We start from the raw sequence: 20,097 nt of genomic DNA, 5'->3' as shown, positions 1-20,097 counted from the left end.
GAGCCGTGCCACACCAAGCCGTGCCGTGCCGTACCTGCACTGTGTCACACCGTGCCCTCGCTGTGCTGAGCCATGCCATGCCATGCCACACCGAGCCATGCTGTGCCTGCGCCGAGCCGAGCCGTGCCACGCCGAGCCGTGCCGTGCCGTACCTGCACTGTGTCACACCGTGCCCTCGCTGTGCCGAGCCATGCCACGCCATGCCACACCGAGCCATGCTGTGCCTGCGCCGTGGCACACCGTGCCCTGGCCGTGCCGAGCCGTGCCATGCCATGGCACACCGAGCCGTGCCGTGCCACGCCATGGCACACTGTGCCCTGACTGTGCTGAGCCGTGCCACACCAAGCCATGCCGTGCCGTGCCTGCGCTGTGTCACACCGTGCCCTCACCGTGCTGAGCCATGCCACGCCGTGCCACACCGAGCCGTGCTGTGCCACACCGTGGCACACCGAGCCATGCCGTGCCTGCACCATGTCACACCGTGCCCTGGCCGTGCTGAGCCATGCCACACCGTGCCACGCCGAGCCATGCCACGCCGTGCCACACCAAGCCATGCCGTGCCTGCACCGTGTCACACCGTGCCCTGGCCGTGCCGAGCCGTGCCATGCCATGGCACACCGAGCCGTGCCGTGCCATGCCGTGGCACACTGTGCCCTGACTGTGCCGAGCCGTGCCACACCAAGCCGTGCCGTGCCGTGCCGTGCCGTGCCTGCGCTGTGCCACACCGTGCCCTGGCCGTGCCGAGCCGTGCCACGCCGTGCCACACCGAGCCGTGCCGAGCCGTGCCGAGCCATGCCACACCGAGCCGTGCCGAGCCGTGCCGAGCCATGCCACACCGAGCCGTGCCGTGCCGTGCCGTGCCGAGCCGTGCCGTGCCGTGCCTGCGCTGTGCCACACCGTGCCCTGGCCGTGCCAGGCCGTGCCGTGCCGTGCCGTGCCGAGCCGCGGCGGGCGGGGCGGCGGCGGGCGGGCCAGCAGGTGGAGCGGCGCCGGCTCCGTGTGCGCGGCTGGAGGCGGCCCCGCTCCCCGCCTCGCCGCTCCCCCGGGCGCGCAGCGGCTCCGTCCTCCCCCGGGGCCGGGCGCGGGAGAGCGGCTGCCGGCAGCTCCCCGCAGCTCCCCGGCCGGGCCGCGGCTCCCCGGCAGCCCCGCACCGCTCCGGCATGGCTTTCGCCAATTTCCGCCGCATCCTGCGCCTCTCCACCTTCGAGAAGCGGCGGCCCAAGGAGTACGAGCACGTCCGCCGCGACCTGGACCCCGGCGAGGTGTGGGAGGTGGTGGGGGAGCTGGGCGACGGCGCCTTCGGCAAGGTCTACAAGGTGGGTCGGCGGCGGGGGGCCAGGCACCTGCGACCCGCGGGGGCGGCGTGCCCGCTCCCGCAGCCTGGGGGCTCCTTTGCGGGCGCCCCGCTTGCTGAGCAAAGCTGGAAGCCGTCTGCGGTGCTGCCGGGGGGGGGAAAAAAAAACAAACACAAAAAACCCCAACAAAACTCTTGCGGGACCCGGGGCCGGCTCCGCGCATCCCGTTAGCTGCGCCGCTGGGAGCGGGAGAACGGGAGGGACGGGGGGCACAGGCAGCGAGACAGCTGGGGGGGGGGGGGGGGGTGCAACGCTTTGCTTGGGGCAGGGGAAGGAGGGAGAGAAGCTTCCCCCCCCCAGTTGCCTGTTCTCAGAGCGATGCTTTTGTAAGGCGACGAGGTGTTCCTTGCCAAGCCTGTCGGTGCAATGAATGGGGGGAGATTTCTTGGAAGTCAGCAGTCTCGGGGCTGCCTCCAACTTTTGCAAGCCTCCAGGGGTGACATTATTTGTATTCCTGTGGTCCTCACCGGCAGGACGCTGCGAGGAGCCCAGCTCCTTAAGACTGGGGACGTGTCCAGTGCTGTGAATGTTTAACCTTTATGTTAAAGAACCGGGGTTTATAAAGGCCAAATACTCGCTGTACTTTGCACTCCAAAGCAACAGCGCTCTTGCTGTTACTGCCTCCGAAATCCTCCGGTCTCCTGTGCAACAGTTGAGAGAGGAAACTTTTGCTTGGAGCGGGCTGGGGACCCAGCCTCCCCGGGAGACCTGTGCTACAAAAGTAATTCAGCTGTTTGACAGCTGGATTTTGGTGGTCTCGTTAGATCATTTAGCAAGGTGTTGCCTTTTCAGAATTGAGAAATAAGTAGTACCTAAAGGGAAGGCCAGGAAGGGAGCTGGTTGGTTGCAGGTCAGGACGGAGGTGTTGTACCACAGTGTCCTGGGATTTGTTGTATCTGTTTGTTGTCTCTATCATGTTAATTTGATAGAAGCTCTCTAAAAAAATTGGGCCCTAAGTATCCATTGAGTGCAAGTTTTTGGTGAAGGATCCTTTCTTCTAATATAATGCAATTCCTAAAAATCATATTTAAATGCGCAATATATTTATCCTTCCGAAAGGAGCACCAGTAGTAACCAGTGGTTCTGTTACCGGTTTACTTGGTGTTGTGCATTGGAAACCCATTTGTATATAGCAACGTTCACTCTTCTCTTGGGTAATTATTTGCTTAGGTTTCTCATGCAATGATAGGAATGAGGTAAACATTGTAAAACAAGTTAATAGGCTTCCGAGACAAACGAAAACTTCGGAGAATAACTGAGTTAAATGCTCTCTATTTAAAATGTGTATAATATAGCCAAAATACATAACTTTTCAGGATAAAACTACTTTATAAGTGGCTGGTTTGGTTTTTTAAAGCCGTTGTCATACCTGAATGCCTCTGCTATTTATTCCAGCCTCAAACCAATACTAAAATCGTCAGAGTAACTATGTGTTGAAGGCTAAGGATGTCAGCTGTCAGAGAGTAACATCTTGTCATCTCCAGCTACTTCCATCTCTGCTGATCCTCATTTTGACCCAAATGAGAATGTGGATTATAGTAAATGACACAATGCAGGCCATGTGTTTATAACCAGAAGTTAACTTCATCTGCAACTAGTACATGTAGACAGCTGTCTGCTTTTCAGATGTTTTTAACATGGTTGATCAGGGGGTGGGGGTTAAGGTCATGACAGAAATCAAAGGGCGGCTATTTTATTCTTCTTAGTAAAGTTTTAATTCTCCATCGTCTTTGCTCTCTTCTCTGCCTGTTCTCCATCCTGGTTGGTGAATGGACATGGTTGGTTTTTGAAGAGTTCTCACACAAGATTTTGTTTGTTTGTTTGTTTAAGAATCCCAAATTATTTGGGTGCCATGTACTATAAAGCCTTATTTTAGATAATAGCCAGTAGCGTTATTGCAGAGAAGTAGTTTCCTGCCATGCTAAGATTTAACTTGCATATTGTCTTTCTTTGTCTTTCTAAATCTGGGTTACTACCCCAGGTGGTGATGCATGTGGGGTGGAGATGTGAACGTAGAGGCTTGCCCTCTCGTTCCACTCAGCTGCTAAAAAAGCCCCAAACAAACCAACCAACCTGCTTGTGTGCAAGGAGAACGTAGGTGGCTGTCCTGGTTTTGGCTGGGATAGAGTTAATTTTCTTCCTAGTAGCTGGCATAGTGCTGTGTTTTGGATTTAGTATGAGAATAATGACAGCGGCCAAGACGCAATGAACAATTTTAATCATTCTCTTGAAGTCACTTTAAAGTCAATTTGCTCTTCACATAAAAGCGATCATTTAAAGCAAGTCAGAGTGTTTGTATGGCCATGAGAGTTTCAGGATGTTTGAATGAAGTTCCTGCCTGTCTTCCGCCCCTTTTCCACACATGGAAGCGCAGGGAGATGATACAATCCGCCTGTGCCTGCATCCTGCCCTATTCACCATATGTTGTACTCTCTCCGAAGAGCCTGTCATCCCAGAGCAGTGCAAAAAGACAGGATTTGTACACTGAGTAGTCTGACCTGGGAGAAATTTAGATGTGGACAGAAGAAAAAATGTGCTTGGTTTTTTTTGGTTTTGTTCTTATGACACCAGGTTTTAGCAGGAGGAAGGAGGGCTTGGCTGTATAATGGTTTTATTGGTGAGTGTTGCTGTCCTGCAGAACACTGCCAGGGAGCTGTGTCTCGGACTCCCCATGCACTCAGCTGAGCAAACTTGAACTGGTTTGACACAGCGTTTACAAAAGTAGGACAGGCTTGATTTAAATATATATTAATTAAAAAGAATCAAATCTATAGTGGAGCCTGAAATGTATACAACAGACCTTAAGAAACCTGCAGCCAGTGGAAACTACTGGGATTTCCCTATTTTTATACAAAGACTTTTTTTTAGCAAAAGAGGACGTGATTGTATGAGGAAACGGTGAAGTGAGTTGCAGAGGGTAATGAAGCTGAAAAGTAGGAAGGGTGGGGAGAAACTGTTTCTTTCTAGCTCTCTTTCTATTAATGTCTTGTTTTTGGTAAGTCCAGCGGGTATGATAAGGAAGCGATAGTCAGCCCATACATAGCAACGCACTGCATGCCAAATATGCTTTGTTACCCACCTCATCCAAAGCTCATTAAATCGATGATCTTAAATCAGTCATTAGGGCAGCAGCTGGGAGCTGTGATCAGTGTGTGCTAGCCTGGGAAGTCTGCAGCACCGGTAGGGTTGTGGGCATATAAAAATACAAGCTCCTAACTCAGACCCTTTCCAAACAGCCTTAAAAAAGGCAGTTATTTTTCTTCAAAAACACCTAAGGTACAATTCATAAAATGTATGGCTGTGGCTTTATTTGTTCAACGTCGACATCTATTTGCGTGTGCAGGGAGGGAGAAGTGGTAGCAGCACCCCCATAAGCTGCTTTGCTGGAGCAAAGCTGTGCTGAGCTCGGGGCCTTGCAGATGCTCAGAGTGAAGCCAGCAGTGCAGGCTGCTGCGGGCTGAATGCTTGGAGCTGCTGCATCGCATCTCAGTCCTGCAAAACCCACTGGTTGGTGCAGTACTTACCGTTGCAGGTAGTTGTATTCATGTCAGCGGGAACAGATATGCAAGGGCTCTTCGGTGCATTGAGAACTCATGAGCTAGCAGGGGATGGACTTGATCTTACAAAAGCGTGGGCTCTGCTGGAAGAAGCCCTGGGACTCGCTGCCTTTCTCATGGTGGGATCGTTTTGCTGCGCTCATGCCTCTTGTGAAACGCTATCTCTGCTCCCCAGCGCATGCTGATGGGGATGCTGGCTCCCTGATAAGGCTTCCTCCTCGCAGGGTGGGGACAGGCTGTCCCCTGCGGGAGCGTGGGCTGCCATGCTGCCCGCAGCCCCCAGCGTGGTGGAAAAGGGGTTTGTTCACTTGAACTTGCCTTCAAACAGCTGTCCATGCCAGCTCCCAGAGAGGTAATGCTGAGCCCCATGGCACAGCAAGTCTCATAAGCACGCCTTTTATGTTGTTGTTGTCCTTTCTTCTTAAGATACGGCTTAAAAAGCTGAATTTGGGTTATCTGATCTATTACGGTGGTATTAGTGCTGTATACGCTATGGACTATAAATGCTCTGTTTTGAAATTTGAGTAATAAAAGACTAATTGTTAAATGTTGTGCAGCTGCCTTATAAGCCCGGCTTTCACAGCGATGGGCCCGTTCAAGGTCATGAGGCCATCCCTGTCACTTGCAGACCTCTCTCTGCTCACCAGCCGAATCTACATCGCTCTGGTTTTGCATGAGTTGGCTCAAGTGACTGGGGCTCAGCTCTTGTCGGTTTCATTCATGAGGGACTTAACATGTAATTCCTGAAAAGGGTGTCATGGAAAGATGCTAGTCTACTGGGTTAGTGTAAAAAAAACCAAAAAAACCCCCCCAAAAAAAACCCCAAAAAAGAGGGGAAGGAAAATAAAAGGCAGGGCGAAGCTTAAGTTGATTGTAACTATGCCACAAAAAAAATTAAAAACCAATGGTAGGATCAAATCATGGCCTTCTCCCTTAGAATAGCTGAAGGGTTTTCTTAAAATGTTTCAGCTGGGGAGAGAAGAGGAAGCGGAAGATACCACTCCTTTACATATAGAGCAGTGGCCCAACAATATTAAACCTGCTTGAACTTTAAACTTGATGTTCACTTTAAACTCACTGAAACGTGTGGTGCTCCATCCCTGCTGAAGTCCAAGTGAAGCTTGTCCTGCACTCTGCGGAGCCACGGCTGTATCTGTGTGGCAGGGAAGAGGGATAGCTCTCCATGGCCTAAATATTTTGATAATGACTCAGTGTCATGGCACAGAGCTTGGCAATGCTGCTGACAGTGGGAGCTGTGGGCAGCTGTGTGGAAGAGAAAGCTTAGATGAAGGCTTTGAGCCTTTCACCCTCAAGCACGTGGCAATCATTGTCCCTTAGAAAAATCCCTGCCCAGCACGTCTCATGGTTTTTTTAAAGATTTTTTTCTTGAGTGTGCAGTTTCCTTGGAAAAAAATGTTCTTTTTCTCATCCTTGGGGTGCTGCTGTCTGTAAATCTGGGGTTCTTGCCATGGGTCTCAGGTCAAGCCCACCCTCACTGCCACACCATGCAGTCGGGGGTCCTCGGGGGGCTCTGCCTGTGTGCAGTGGGTGGCTGCGCTGTCCTCCCATCCAGCAGCACTGCCAGCCTTGCTCAGCCTGAAATCCTGGGTGAAAAAGAATTCAGCTAGGAAGAGCAAAGTCACTTAAAAATTCTTTAAAATAATGAAATAACAGCTAAATTTTTAATAAACTTGCCTCTTGAAGGTGGTAGGGAGCGGTGGGACGTCTGTGGCGTGCCAGGGTTAAGCACTGCAAAACATGGGCACGGTGAACTGCTGCCTTGCTCCCTGTAGCCCATCTGGTTCAGCGGCTGGGCCCGAGCATCACCCAGTTGCTGGAGCTGCTTTGCTCCCGTTGAAGAGGGAAGAGCGCAGCTGTATTTAGGAGCAGCGTCTGTGCATGCTGCCTCCGGGACACGGGGTTGGAAGGGGCAGCGTGCCCCGCGTGAAGAGCAGAGTGATGGCACTAGTGCTGCTGGAGTTGGATTAACTGGCTTCTGTCTCCTGTGGGTTTTGTTGACTTGGCTATAGAAAAACACCACACTTCCACCCTCTGAATGCCCACTCTTCAAAACAGAATGCTCTTCCCTTCCAACACATGGAAAGCTTCCTGACATTTTCCCTTCTCGTGCAATTCCCTGACACCTACCTGTACTCCTGTCCTTATGGCTCGTGTTCTTATTTAACCAACCAAAATGTTTGTGTGTTACTTCAGTAGGCAGGAGAGACAGTGAAGGAAGCTGTGCCCCAGCAAAACCAGCCGATGTTGGTGGGCCTCAGTGCTTGCACCCGTTGGCATTGCTGAGTTGCTGCCTGCCCTGCATTTCTCTCGTTGACAGTCGTGGGCAATCGCAGGCATGCTGCTGGGGTGTCCTCCCTGGGCAGGCTTGCGCTACGGAGATAGCAAAGGTTTGATCAGTTTTTTAGTTTTCTACAAAGGCCTTGCTTATCCAATGCTTTTCTAGCACCGTGTGAAAGGGCTGACAGACGTGCATACTACCACTGCCCATCTAAGCCCCGTTCCCTGGCTCTCAGGCATAGTAGCCATTCAGCCCACTGCTTGGCCCTTAGCTCTCTATGTACCAAATTTGTTGCAGAAAGTTGCTAGGAAACTCAGAAGAGGTTGCGTGGCTTTTCTTTCCCCCATTTTAATTTATTTTTCAATGTCATGGCATTGACTGAGCGAAGACCAGGGCAGGAGTGCTTCACTTGGAGCACTGTGCTCTTCCAGGGGACCAGTGGTTTGAAGGATGTCTCATGCTTTCAAGCTGTAGGTCTATGTAGGCTGTAGATGTTGGATCCATGTAGATTTTTCCTTTCTTCAAACCTTGCATGGATTTTTGTTCATCTCTCGCTCGTGCCAGGACCATGAGGTCAGCTCAGTTTCTGTAGGTGGGTTATAGTGTGGCATACCAGCAAAGGAGCCTCTTGTCTGCTGCTGTGTTTGGGTGCAAAGTCTGAAGCTTTCTGTGGAGCTTTTCTGCTCCTTGACTAACGTACTGCTGTTTGGGCTTGTTATCTCTCACCCACTTCTGCTGGGCCGTTGCTGAGCTTTTAAGGCAAGAAAAGGTGTGTGTGCCATGCTTTGGTTATGCTTTTTTTGGCATGTTTACATAGAAGAGAAGTCCTTGGCCATAGCTTGAGCTCTCTGGCGATGTTACTTTCCCTTGCCTCTACCTTGTAAAGCCAGAGGAAGGCGTTTTTGGCTTTTTTTTTTTAAAAAAAAAAAAACTAACACTTTTTGCCTTGTTTCGCAAGCCACTTCCACTTCCCCCTAGCCCTTGCAAAAGCGTTGCCACAGCTGCCAGGGTGGTACCAAAGGGTGAATTCAGCACTTCCAAAAAAAAAAACCGAAACAGGCTTCATTTTATGGTGATAAACTGAAGTAGCTCTTGGGTGCTTGTTGGGCATGGAACTCATTTCAGCTCCCATTGATTATTTCACAATAGTATGAGCACTGACTCGAGCCTGTCTATCCTGTTTGTTTATTGATGCAGACAGCTCAGGCAAAGTTCATCGGAAGGCAGTTAATCATTACGTAATTCCTGAGAAATATCTAAGCGAGTAGTTGCTTGCATACAAAGACACACTATAGGAATATGGTGCATGGTGGGGGGAAGTCAGAACTATCAACCCGCAAATACAGCATCCACTGAAAGCACCATGCTTTTTACTCCTGGTTCTCTAACTCAGCGATATCTCAAGCATCAGCTCTCCTGACATGGAGAAAAGGCTTACAAGGATGGGAAGAGTAGCTCACACCAAAAATGTGGTGGCATGGTGTGGCAGACCAGCTTAAAAAGGATCATCCCTTTGCTTGGGAAGATACTGTGAGCACGCAAGCCTAGACGAAGCAATCCAGGCGCTCTCAGTACGAGCTCTGTTCTTTCTACTAGTGAGTGAGAGTTCACGCAGGGTTTTCCTCTGCCTCACCGAGAAACTGGCCGTGCCTTCGGTGGCAGTCCTGCCCGAGGAAGGACTGAACAATCCAGCCTTCCGGTAATGTGTTCTTTAAAGGCTTAAAATAGTTCCTGCGTTTGTCACAAATCTGGATTTCACAATGGCTCAGAGGGCGAGTCACAGGCAAAGGCCAAACAGCCTCTTCTGTTACCTGAACAGGCACCTCTCGCCCCTTAAATCCATAAGCTGAGCAGTAGCTTGTCCATGCCTCTGCCTTCTAAGAGTACTCCTACTCATCCCCTATTTCCTGGTATTCCCGGTGTGTTTGGCAGTAGCATGTCCAGCATCCATCTTGCTCCAGAGGACGCTGGCAAGATCCTTTGCTCTATATCCTGCTTGGCTACTGGCGTGGCTTTCTGGAAGTGGTTTACTGGATAACTTTTATTTGATAAGTTTTCTTTTGTGGAATGCACGTTCCATTCCTGTTTCTGCATAGACCTGTCCGCCGTGGTCTGTGCGGTGCATTGATTTGCACAAAGGCTGGTAGTGGCCATAAGGGCTTCTCAGTTTTTAAATGCCAAGACTGTAATGAATCTAACTGTAGTTCAGCAGCACATTCTAGGCACTATGCTGGCAGCTGTCTGCTCTTTTTTTTTTGGTGCTAATTAGCACTCCAGGGACAAATTATCCATGGCATTAAAATGCCCAGGAGTGGAGGAGCTAAAAGATGGAACTAGATGCATGCTTTTGACTGACCAGCCATAGGCCATAGAGTGGCATCGAACAGCTTCTGTTCTTGGGATCTTACCATCTGGGTGATTCTTTCACTTCTGTCCAGAAATTTCACTGGAAAAAATAGGAAACACCATGAATTCCTCAAAGGCTGCGCATTTGGGGGTGTTCTACCTGAGAACAGAAGCTCTCTCTCCATCTCTGCATTCTCTAAATGGACTTTTGCTGGGTTGGAGACGCTGTAATTAGGCTGGGGTTTGCAGAAGATTTTGGATTTGTAGTTCAAGCTGCGTATTTTGCAGGACTGCATTTCAAATGATGTGGCTGTCTAACGAATTCACTATTGGTGAGTCAACCTAGGGTGCTTTCTTGATAGTTCTTGGTTTTCTTCTTTCCTCCATATCATTGTTTCTTCCTTTTTTGGGGATTTAAAGATAAACAAAACACCCACCATGAGAGAAGTTTTAATTTCCCTTGCTGCAAGGTGAGGGCAAGACCCCCAGTGAAGCTCAAGGTAGAGGTAAAGCTGCAGAGAGGCTGGTGGCAAGCTTTTTCTTCCCTCCCACAGCTCTTGGAGAGTGAGCAGCAGATGCTGCTGCTTCTCAGCCTGGTGCTCCGTGTCCTCTTGCCGTGAGGGGTATCATCCAAGGCCTGCAGGTTACAGACTTGGAAATGCTGGTTCCTTCTGCCTAATTGCTAGCTTGGCTTTTTGGGCTCAGAGTGGGCTGTATTTTGCCTTGTGCTAATGTCTTGGGGCAGATTCTGATCTATTGTACAAAGATAAGCAGAAATCAGGAAAAGGCTTTAAACCCTAAAGCATCATCTCATGCCTGGGATGTCTGAAACAGCCTCCCAGGGCTGGCAACATAAGCATTTGGTCTATTTAGGATCCACACAAACCTTCCTGGAAGAATATGTCTGTTGTAATACATTGTATGCAGGAAAATACCGGCAGAGAAGCTGAAGGAAATTGCCAGACGTGAGTTGCAGAGAGACCGCCTGGCGTACTTGGCCAAAATCTGATGCTGCTTGTACAAATCTGGCTTGCTGTGAGCAGCTTTCAGAGCTGGCTGGCTGCTGCAAGGGGCTGTGATGCAGCCATCTGCCTGATGGCAGGCAGCTGCTGTTCCCAGGGAGGCTGCTGGGAATGTGGCTGTAGCCTGGTGTCAGGGCTGGAGGACAAGCAGATGGAGAGAAAGAGAAGGTGGAGAAGTGGGCAGAAGCTCCTTGGATTTCCAAAGCTCCTGCAATGACAAACACGACTTGCTGAGCTCAGTTCAGGAGTGCCCACACCAGCTGGCATGCATCTTCCTCCATCTTGTATGGTAGAAACACTACAGACCAGGTTTGGGCTCAGAGGTGCCGTGGACAACTCAGGAGGGGATGAGGTGTCGAGCCTGTACGAGTGTTGGTCCTCTCAAAGGCAGCTGTGTGGGGCAACCGATCTCCTCTCCGCACTACAGTGGGCCATGCCAGAGGAGATTAATTTTCCAAAATCTCCTACTGACCTCATGGTCTCAGGTGGTCTCTTCTGCCATCCCTCACGGCAGTGGGGCATTTTAGTCCCTTCTGGGAAGTGCCGTGAGTGCACTCAGTTGTAACGGTGACGTTATCACAGGGCCACAGGGGAAGTACAGGGTTCGTGCACACACCGTCCGCATGGCATCCCTGCCCATGTGAGCCTGCTGTTTCAAAAGCTCAGTCTTCTTGCATCATGAGTTTGTGATGTCCTGAGCTGACTTCTCCTTGGAGATGGTGGTCTCTCTTCCACTGGTGTGACCAAGTGGTGTGACCTCCCTGTGCCGGCTGGCCTCGGGGGACGTGGGACAGTGCAGTGCTCCTCTCCCTTTGGGGTGGAAGCCCACCTCATGCAGCTCATGGGATCACCTCCCTCCCCAAGCTGTGTCCCCTCCTAGAATGGATGAGGAAATGGAGATGGCTGGGTGAACACTCTCATTCAGGACAGTCCAAAGTGGTGGAGAAAGGCAGCAGCTAATTCTGTTACAGACATCTTTAAAGACTGAATGTCAGGCAGGGTGTACACGGGCTCATATCTAGAAAGGAAGTGATCGCTGGGGGTTGCTGGGTTGCTCACCCATTAGTTGTAGGAGTAACGACGAACGCGGTCAGGCTGCCACAGTGAACACGTGGGCTGCGGTTGTTCCCCCACCCACAGCTTGCAGCCCAGTTTGCAATACCTCTGGCTCGGCATCCAGCACCCCTGCATGCCTTAGCAAGCCTGGGAGGGGATGAGAGGTGGCAGCATGGCTGCTGGGGTGGCTCCCACGAGGCTTGGGGGTGAGGGCAGGTTGGTTCAGACCTCTCGGTGGGAGATGATGCTGTGGGGGACTGGAGCACTCTCTGCTCCTGTTTTTTTTCAGGTGCCTGCAGGGCCCCAGCATCCTGGAAAGGCTGAGCTGGCCAGGACCCTGCCAGTGGGAAGCGTGTGATGGCTGACCTCCAAGGGAAGCCCCACCTCTTCTCACAATATTTACTTCCCCTCCTTGGACCTCTCCCAACGCCGTAAGTGCAGAGCAAACACAGTGGGGCACTTCTTGCTCCGATTTGGAAGTGCGGTGCTTTTCCCCATGCTTGCTCTGCTCCACATCTTCCCCTGCCCCGCTCTGCGTGCCCACCTCTGGGCATCCGGTGGCAACTTGGTAAGAAACAAATCAACCTGAGCAAAAGAAACCCCCTAATTTCTTCTGAAACCAGCATGAGCTGCTGTCTGGCATTTGGGCAGCGAGCCCAGATGGAAGTGGATTTGTCCCCTGTGGTAAAGACACAGCTGTCCATGCCAGCTCATGCGAATGCAGCAGGTCTTCAAAACCCAGCAGAGACTCAGGGGTCCCTTATTTTCCTCCCTCCATTCTATGTTTTTTCCTTTATTCCTTCCCCCTCTCCCCAGCCTGTTCTTTGATACACAGTTATATTATTACCTAAGCCATATAAAACTGTTCAGCGGGGCTTGTGGTGTTTATACTAGAAATTAATCCTCCTGTAAGCTCCCGTGTAGGTTTTCCAAACACAGATATGTACACTACAGAGCGGTAAGAAAGGTCACAACCAGAGCTTGCCCAGCTCCTCTGGTGATAACATCCACAGTGGGACTTTCTCCCCTGGGGGAGAGGCAGCCTGGAGTGGGTGTGATGGAAGGAAAATGGGTAATGAACAGGAATCATGCCAGGGGGGCTCTGCTGCGTCAGTGGGGAGCAGAGCGGGTGAGCTGTAGGGATTTCTCTTGTCCCTTGATCTGCTGATTCAATGCACTTCTGGGAATGGTGGGGAGCTCCTGAGTCAACAGCTCCCCTCTCGCCCCCTCTCCTAGCATGTGACACATCTCACAGTGAAGAAGCCCTGTGTGCAGACTGTCTCACAAATGCCCCCTTTGGTGTTTTGTTGCAAACGTCTAGTTTCTGCAACAATTCATGCAAATTGCATTTGCAAAATGCAGACTTGCCCTGGCGGTTTTGGGAGAAGCCAACAGACAGTGCTGGGTGGATGGTGCTCAAACAGTCCTCCATGGGAGCAGCGCTGAGGCTCACCTGGTGCTGCCTGCTTACAGACGCCTGCTGTTAGCCAAGCCTTCCATCAGCTGCCTTTTCCCCATGTGGGATGGGGGCACAAGAGGAGTAAGGTGGTAAGAAATCTGTCTGCATATGCTTCCAGTCCAGCATTAATAGCCTTTTGCTGGTGTGTGGCACCTCGAAGCAGAGCAGCCCCTGTGCAGCTATCGGTGACCCCTTCCTAGACAGGGGGGGGGAAGGAGGTCAGCAAGCTGCTAACCCAAGGGCACACTCCTGTGGTGGTGTGAGAAATGGGAAGGGAAAGTCAGTAAAAGTTTTCCAACCGCTAGGACAAAGAGGTTTTGATGTTTTTCTAGTTATTTGGTGAGTAAGCTGGTTAAAGGGACTATATAAAATGGAGGGGGCAGCTGGGAGAGCACGTGCAGTATTTTTCTTACTGTGATCTGAAGAGCTCACTAATATGCAACACCAGGAATACCGGCTGGTCCTGGGAAATCAAAACGCACCTTTCTTGTTGCTTTACCTGCCAAGGAGGTGATCCCTATGTTTCCCTCGTGTGTTATGAAAACTGCCTTGGTGAGCGTCCTGGTGAGGAAGGGGAACGGCAGGGGAGTTCAGGGTGGAGATGGTTCACAGCTGTACTGTGAATTTGGTTGGATTGTCTGTGTACTCTGTCCTTCTAGTAAATGGAGCTATCACCTATGCTGTTATCACAGACCCTCTATACTCTGAGATTTTTCTTGCCTCTGTCATCTTTCTTCTCGTGCTACAACCAATAGGATGCACCTCCTTTTCTAAAAGCCTCTTTCTCCCCATGATGGGAAGTGGTGTGGGCATTAGAGACTGGAGGGAGGAAGGAGGATGCTTTGGCTCTGATGCAGCATTCATCCCCTCTGCGAAGCTACGGGCAGGTTTAGGAGGCAGAAATGCATCTGCAAGTTTCCATGCTTGTGCTCTGGCTGGTACCAAGAGTGTGAATTGAAGGAGTGGGAATTGTGCAAGTACCATGTGCTCCTGGCTCTCCTCACCTTTCTACTCATGCTGGTTTTGTCTTGCAGGCTAAGAATAAGGAAACTGGTGCTTTAGCAGCTGCCAAAGTCATTGAAACAAAGAGTGAAGATGAACTGGAGGATTACATGGTGGAGATTGAAATACTGGCGACCTGCGATCACCGGCACATCGTCAAGCTCCTGGGAGCGTTTTATTGGGATGGCAAGCTCTGGGTAAGAGGCTGTTGCTGTGAGTGACCCGTACAGCTGTGCATTTCTCACTCTGCAGAGGGGAAACGGCTAATGTATGGTGAAGCAGTACCTCTGGAGCAGCTTGAAGCATTAGTGTGAGTCAGAAATGACTCACAAGCTGGGCTCTACTCACTGTGTGATCAGTGCCTGGATTTTCCCCACTTTCTTTGATGAGCTAACTGTCTTCTCACTAAAGTCGCTTATAAATAGTCCAGTGAAGATCAACAGATCTTCACCGTGAAGTGAAAACTGGAGTTGGTTCCCCCCCCCCTCCCCCCCCCCACATTCGGAGTTTGTAAAGGTAGAAAATGCAGCACCAATAAGGGCATCTCTTCCACCACTTCACTCTCTTTTGTGCAAGATCAGATGGAACGGTAACCCTGTTTTTTTGATTTGTGTCTTATTTCTGCCTCAGCATCTTTAATGCAGAGGCAACTGATAGCAAGAGCGCCGTTCCCCATGGCTGTGGAAGCACAGGGACATAAAATGTAATCCAGCGGGTTAGTGCAACGACTACTTGTGCTGTGGCTAGAACAGCAGGTTTCTGCATCTCTTTCCCCTAGCCTTGCAGGTTTTTTTTTGGGGGGGTTGGTTTTTTTTCCCCTTGCCTGCTGTTTTCTCTGAGTCCCTGGCAGCAGAGGAAGGTGAGCATGAAAGGCACCTTCCTGCATGCTTCCATGCGAAAGGTGCAGGGGGCTGGAGAGGGCGAGGGCGTGAAGCCTTGTATACTTGCCCCGTGCTAGACTTGAGTAACTCTGTGCCTGTGTACATGGAGATGTGCCTGTGTCAAGGTAGTGGAAATTGGGTGAATATGAGGATTTTCAAAGCCATCTTCTCGGCCAGTTCATCTGCTCCTTCTTGTAACTACTGGCAAGTCAGGGGAGTCTCAAAGGGTGCATTCAGCAGCTCTGTTACTTATTGCTTCCTCTTTTTAATGCTTTGGATACCTTTGTGGCCTCCCAGGGTAATCTTACTAGAGTTTAAAAAAAGAGATCTCAGCTTTTGAGACTTGCACTTGTGTGAGCTGAGCCATCAGAGCCATCGGTCCCTGCCTGTCATGCTGGGGGAGCTGAGGCCAGAGTGTGGGATGAGCCATGGGGCTGTCACTGGAAGAACGCAATCCATGTCTAGTTCATGCCTCGGTTAAGCAATGCTGGAGAGGTACTGTTTTACTGGGCAATGTGCGCACCTTTTGCAATGTCAGCATGGGTCAGTGTCCCTTCTTAATTAAAAATCCATCGGTGAAGCCCCCAACTTCTCTGTGACGCTCCGCTCAGAGGGCTGCAGTACCCAGCGCTGAGCGCTTCCTTCTGTGCATCTTCGTGCTTCGAGGGAGCTGGGCTGCAAGTTGTCCAGAGATTTGGTATTTGGATGGCTGCTAATCGTGATGCTGAGCCCTGGGCATGTTAAAGAACAAAGTAAATATGTACCCTTCTAAGGAAGTTAAAGGCAAACATCTCTTCTAGGAGGGGACTCGGGGTTTGGACAGATTGCAACTGCAGCAAAACTAATCTCAACAAAATTAAAAGGCAAACATACAACAAGCTTGGGTGAGAGATGGGGCCAGTTTGTATTCCACGGTTCTGCTGTTTTTACCTCCATGCTCTGCGCCTGGTCTGCCTGAATTTTATACATTGGCCTTGTTCTCTCTAAAATGTCAGCCCCCTCCCCTTTCCCCTTCCACCTCCTCCCTGCAATAGGAAGCTTTGCCTTCCTTCCTGTAGGGAAAATGGATTGCAGATCTCAGCTCTGCTTTTGTCTGAGAAGTGCTTTGTAATGTCATATGCTTGCCAACCTACTAAAATTAAACACCCTCTTTGAAGCTACTGGAACAAGAGCCTCCTGTATGAGACTTTCCCGTGAGGGTAGACTTTACAGCCCTGTCCATTGTTTTGGGAGGAGGATCGTTCTCTTTATTTAATTATTTGAGTGGCATTTGCATTTCATCGCTCAGGCTGTTCTTATTAATGCTGTAGTGTTTTGCTGGCTTTGAAGGAAGTAAATAAGCCAGGCTGTTATACTTCTGGAAGGCTTCTAGTCGCTACCAGGTTTTCCCTAAAGTCAAAGGCTTCCGCTTCTCGGTCACCAACACTGCTGGGGAAAATTTGCATCCAAATATAAACACCAGCTTTCATTGTCTTGTCCATATCCCATCCCCATTTCTGTCTGTGTGGTTATTTTAGCCAGCATTTTCCTGGACCATTTGCAAATGGCGTGTTTGCAGGATGGGTGCACGGACTCTGCTGTGCTTTTAGCTTCAAGTGGCTCAGGCTTTGGGTAAAACTGCTGCGGGTGCGTGTCTGGGTGGCAATCTGCTGTGGTTTCCTTGTCCTCGCAGCCCAGCGTGGAAAGACAATGTTCAAAGTGAGAATGGGGCAGGAGTGGGAGCACGCAGACAAGCTGGCAAGGGGTCCAGACGTGCCCAGCCTCCTGGATGGCAGGAGCTCTTTGGCTCTGAATAATTTATGGCTTGGTCTGTGCCACAAGCAGTCTCAGCCGACGGTGCTGAGAGGGGCTCAGTGCTGAGAAGGGCTCTTGCTAAATCAGTCTGTTGACTGTTCTCCGACTCTTGAACTAACAAGGAAAATATGTGAGGAAACCTGGACTTTGGTGGTGGCTGCTGCTGCAGAGGCTTCCTTGTCCCTCCGAGCTGCGTTAGGTCCCCGTGGCTTCTCTCTGCCAGGGTTTGGCTTTGCACTTCAGTAACCAGAAGGTGACATGGAATATTTATGGAGCAAAAAAACTTTCTGTGCAAAGGGAAGTGGCTTATTCTACAGCAGCTGCTTTGAAATCCGTAGCACTGAAATGAAAGCATAAACCAGCAAATTCCTCTTGCCTGATCGGCATCAAGCTGAAGGAGAGCTCCGGTTCTCGCACATGACAGAGCAGAAGCCCACTGTGAGCCACAGGCAAGGGCTTGGAGGACCCCAGTGAGTCCCCAGGAATATAACTGGTGAGATGACAGCATTCAGCATGAACTTCCTTGGCATATAAATACATTGCAGAGATGCTGTGCCCTCACCAGCTATCTTGTTCCATTCCCCCCCATCTTTTCTTTGCTCGTGGCAGAGGCCAAGCAGTCTTGTGCCAGTTGAAGACAGCCCAGGGAGGCTTGCAAAACTGCAGTGGTGGGAGTTTTCATGATTTTATTTTATTTTTATTATAAGCCCTGTGGCATTTGATGTTCTTTTGCATAAATCCCAGTTGCTGGAAATGGGGGCACCAAATGAAAGCTGAGAATCTCGTGCTATTAAAAAAAAAAAAGTCTCGTTTGAGTCCTTGTGGCTGGGCCACATTTTAAAGTATTTTTTTTTTCTGAAGTGCGATGTAGGACTTGGAAACACAAAGGCAAATCCCCCACGCCCAATATACATGCAACTTTAAAACCGGACTCTTTAAAGCTATTTTGTGACTGAGGAATTGGACTGAAGTATGGGTTTTGAATGTTTGGAATCGCTGGTGCTGAATTTGCGCTGATAATTATGAGTAGTGGGAAAGAAAAACAACAGACCTTGTGTGTTGTCCCCCTCTTGAGGGCTATGTGCTTGGTTTTTTTTTTTTTTCCCCTTCCAAAACAACACAAAAACACTGAGACCTCAAAGGAAGGGAGGAACTTTTGATTTCCTGCTTCTGAATATCTCTGCTGCTTCTGAGTGTCTCCACTCACAGACAGAGGAGCGATAAGATGACCAGGGAGGAGAGTCTTGTTTGGAGTGATGAACTCCAACTTTCCTGCGGGAGATCTCTGCTCCCAGGGGATGGTGGCCATCTCTGCTGGACAACCCAACATGCTCTGGCAGCCGGTCCGCAGGCAGGGCAGGAAACCTGGGCTCCCTCCTGCAGCAGCCTGTCAAGATGCTTCAGCATTGAGTCTGTAGGGTTCTCTGGAAAGTGGTTGAAATGTGATTTGGCCCCCGGTATTTAGTTGCAGGACTCTGCCAGTGGTGGTACAACTTTTCTAGAGAAGCACCAGAGAATTCTCTTCCCCCTCCCTCCTTTTCTATAAACTGTGGTTGCTATAGCAAATGGGCTTTTGAATAAACAGACGTTTCCTGGAGATCAAAGCAAAAATCGCTGTACCGTGCAGGTAACCCTGCCTTGCTGGAGCATTTTGGGGATGGTTAATTTAATCAGCTTAAAGCTTCTTCTCACTGGCCTGCTGTGTGGGTATGTAACTCATAGCTTGCAGAGAGACACCAGCTTTGTAGCTAGTCTTTGTACTTCCCTTAAAAAAGCATTTTGCATTTTCTGTGGGCAGGCCCTGACATGTTTAGCCAGGGACTTTTTGGGTTGCTACCCCTTTGATATGGATGTTGACTGGAGATTTGGGCATTCTTGAAAATCCTGTATCATAAAGAAATGTTCATTATCCCATGCACTAGACTGCTGGGCTATGTAAAGCATCTGCACCTTTTAATTCTCTTAAGTTGGAAATACCTTTTGTTTAAAACAAACAAAAAAGCAAGCTGATAACAGTATCAGATTCCCTAAGGTTCTCCTTAGTGAAGGGAGGTTATTGCAACTTGCAAGGATGTCTCGCAGGGTGAGCAGCCTGAGCTGTGGCTGGATGCCTGCAGGGGACCCCTTCACACGAATGCTGTACCAGATTGGGCTCTCCAGGCTTCTCAGTCATCTGTCCCCAAGGAATCCGAGGGCTATTCGTGTGCCTGGAAAATTTCACTTGGCAGGAGAGTTGCAGTCTAAACTGGCCCTTCCTGCTTGGCCTTGTGCTCCTGAAGCTTTTTACCAAACATCCCTGCAGAGTGCTTGAACAGCAGCTCACGAGCGCTGAACTATGCGTAGTATTGGAGCGTAGCGGAGGAGAGACCTTGAAAAACAAAGTGATCCCAAACCTGCAAACTTTGTTTAACAGCTGGCCAACCTCCTAGAGGAGCAAGCCTTTCCTTTCTCTTCCTCCTTTCCCCCAGCTTCAGAAACTTAAATCCGTGCCAGATTTGGCTGCACCCTGAGAGCCCCAGAGAGCACCCAGCACTGTGCTGCCAGCACGGCCGTGCTCTGGTACCCAGGAGCTGCTGCAGGATGAGGCCCGCTGGGCAAATGAGCGTGGGGGTGGTGTTTGCTGGACCGGTTTCTAAATTCCTACCAGTCCAGAATTTGGGCAGAACTGCAAAACAACCCCAGTAACTTCTGCAGGGTGGGTAGGTGAGGAGCAGATGCGGGCAGATATCTGCACACATCAGGACAGGGCATTGCCATGCCCCAGGAGGCTGGGAGTGCTGCAAGGACATCACTGTGTCCCCTCCTTGTCCTTAGAGTCAGCTGGATGCACGTCATCTTCGCCAGGGCTGGAAACTGGAAAAAGCAATGTGTCCCAGTGTTTTTTCTGATGCTTCCCTGGGCTTCCAGGGTCAAGCAATTTGCTGTTCAGAGTAGTGTAATTGACCTGAGTGGGTGATCACTTCTGCTCCAACCTTGGCACTGTGTCTTCGCTAGCCGGGAGGCTGCGGAGCGGGTGTCTGGGTGGCATCCTCCCTCCCCTCCCTGCCACCCACTGCCTGCCTGCAAAGCAGTAAGGCTTCTCTCTGCCTCACCCACATGCAGGTTGTTTACTGCCTTTCCCAAAGACATGGAGGTCTAAGTCTTCTACCCTCCTCTCTGCTGTAAAGCTGGGCAGCGGGTTGCGTGGGACCAAAATATCTGCTCTGTCTTGCGAACGTGAACTTTCAGACTCCTGGGAAGTCGCTGGAAATCCTGTTCTGGGTAAAACTGGGGCTTTCCCTTAAAGCAGGGATGGAAACGGAGTGATTTTGATCAATCACCAAGAA

At 50.4% G+C, this 20,097-nt stretch overlaps 1 protein-coding gene across 1 annotated transcript in view; it reads left to right on the top strand.

Moving 5' to 3' along the window:
• The first annotated feature begins 1,160 nt into the window (after positions 1–1,160).
• Positions 1,161–20,097, top strand: part of STK10 (serine/threonine kinase 10) — a 52,027-nt gene continuing 33,090 nt past the window's right edge. The window contains exons 1-2 of the mRNA XM_075715141.1: positions 1,161–1,316; positions 14,129–14,293. Coding sequence (XP_075571256.1) covers positions 1,161–1,316; positions 14,129–14,293 — 321 coding nt within the window. The remainder of the gene's footprint in view (positions 1,317–14,128; positions 14,294–20,097) is intronic.

This window comes from Pelecanus crispus, chromosome 8 (genome assembly GCF_030463565.1).
Source record: "Pelecanus crispus isolate bPelCri1 chromosome 8, bPelCri1.pri, whole genome shotgun sequence".
Lineage (NCBI taxonomy): Eukaryota > Metazoa > Chordata > Aves > Pelecaniformes > Pelecanidae > Pelecanus > Pelecanus crispus.
This window is presented reverse-complemented; position numbering and strand designations above follow the sequence as displayed.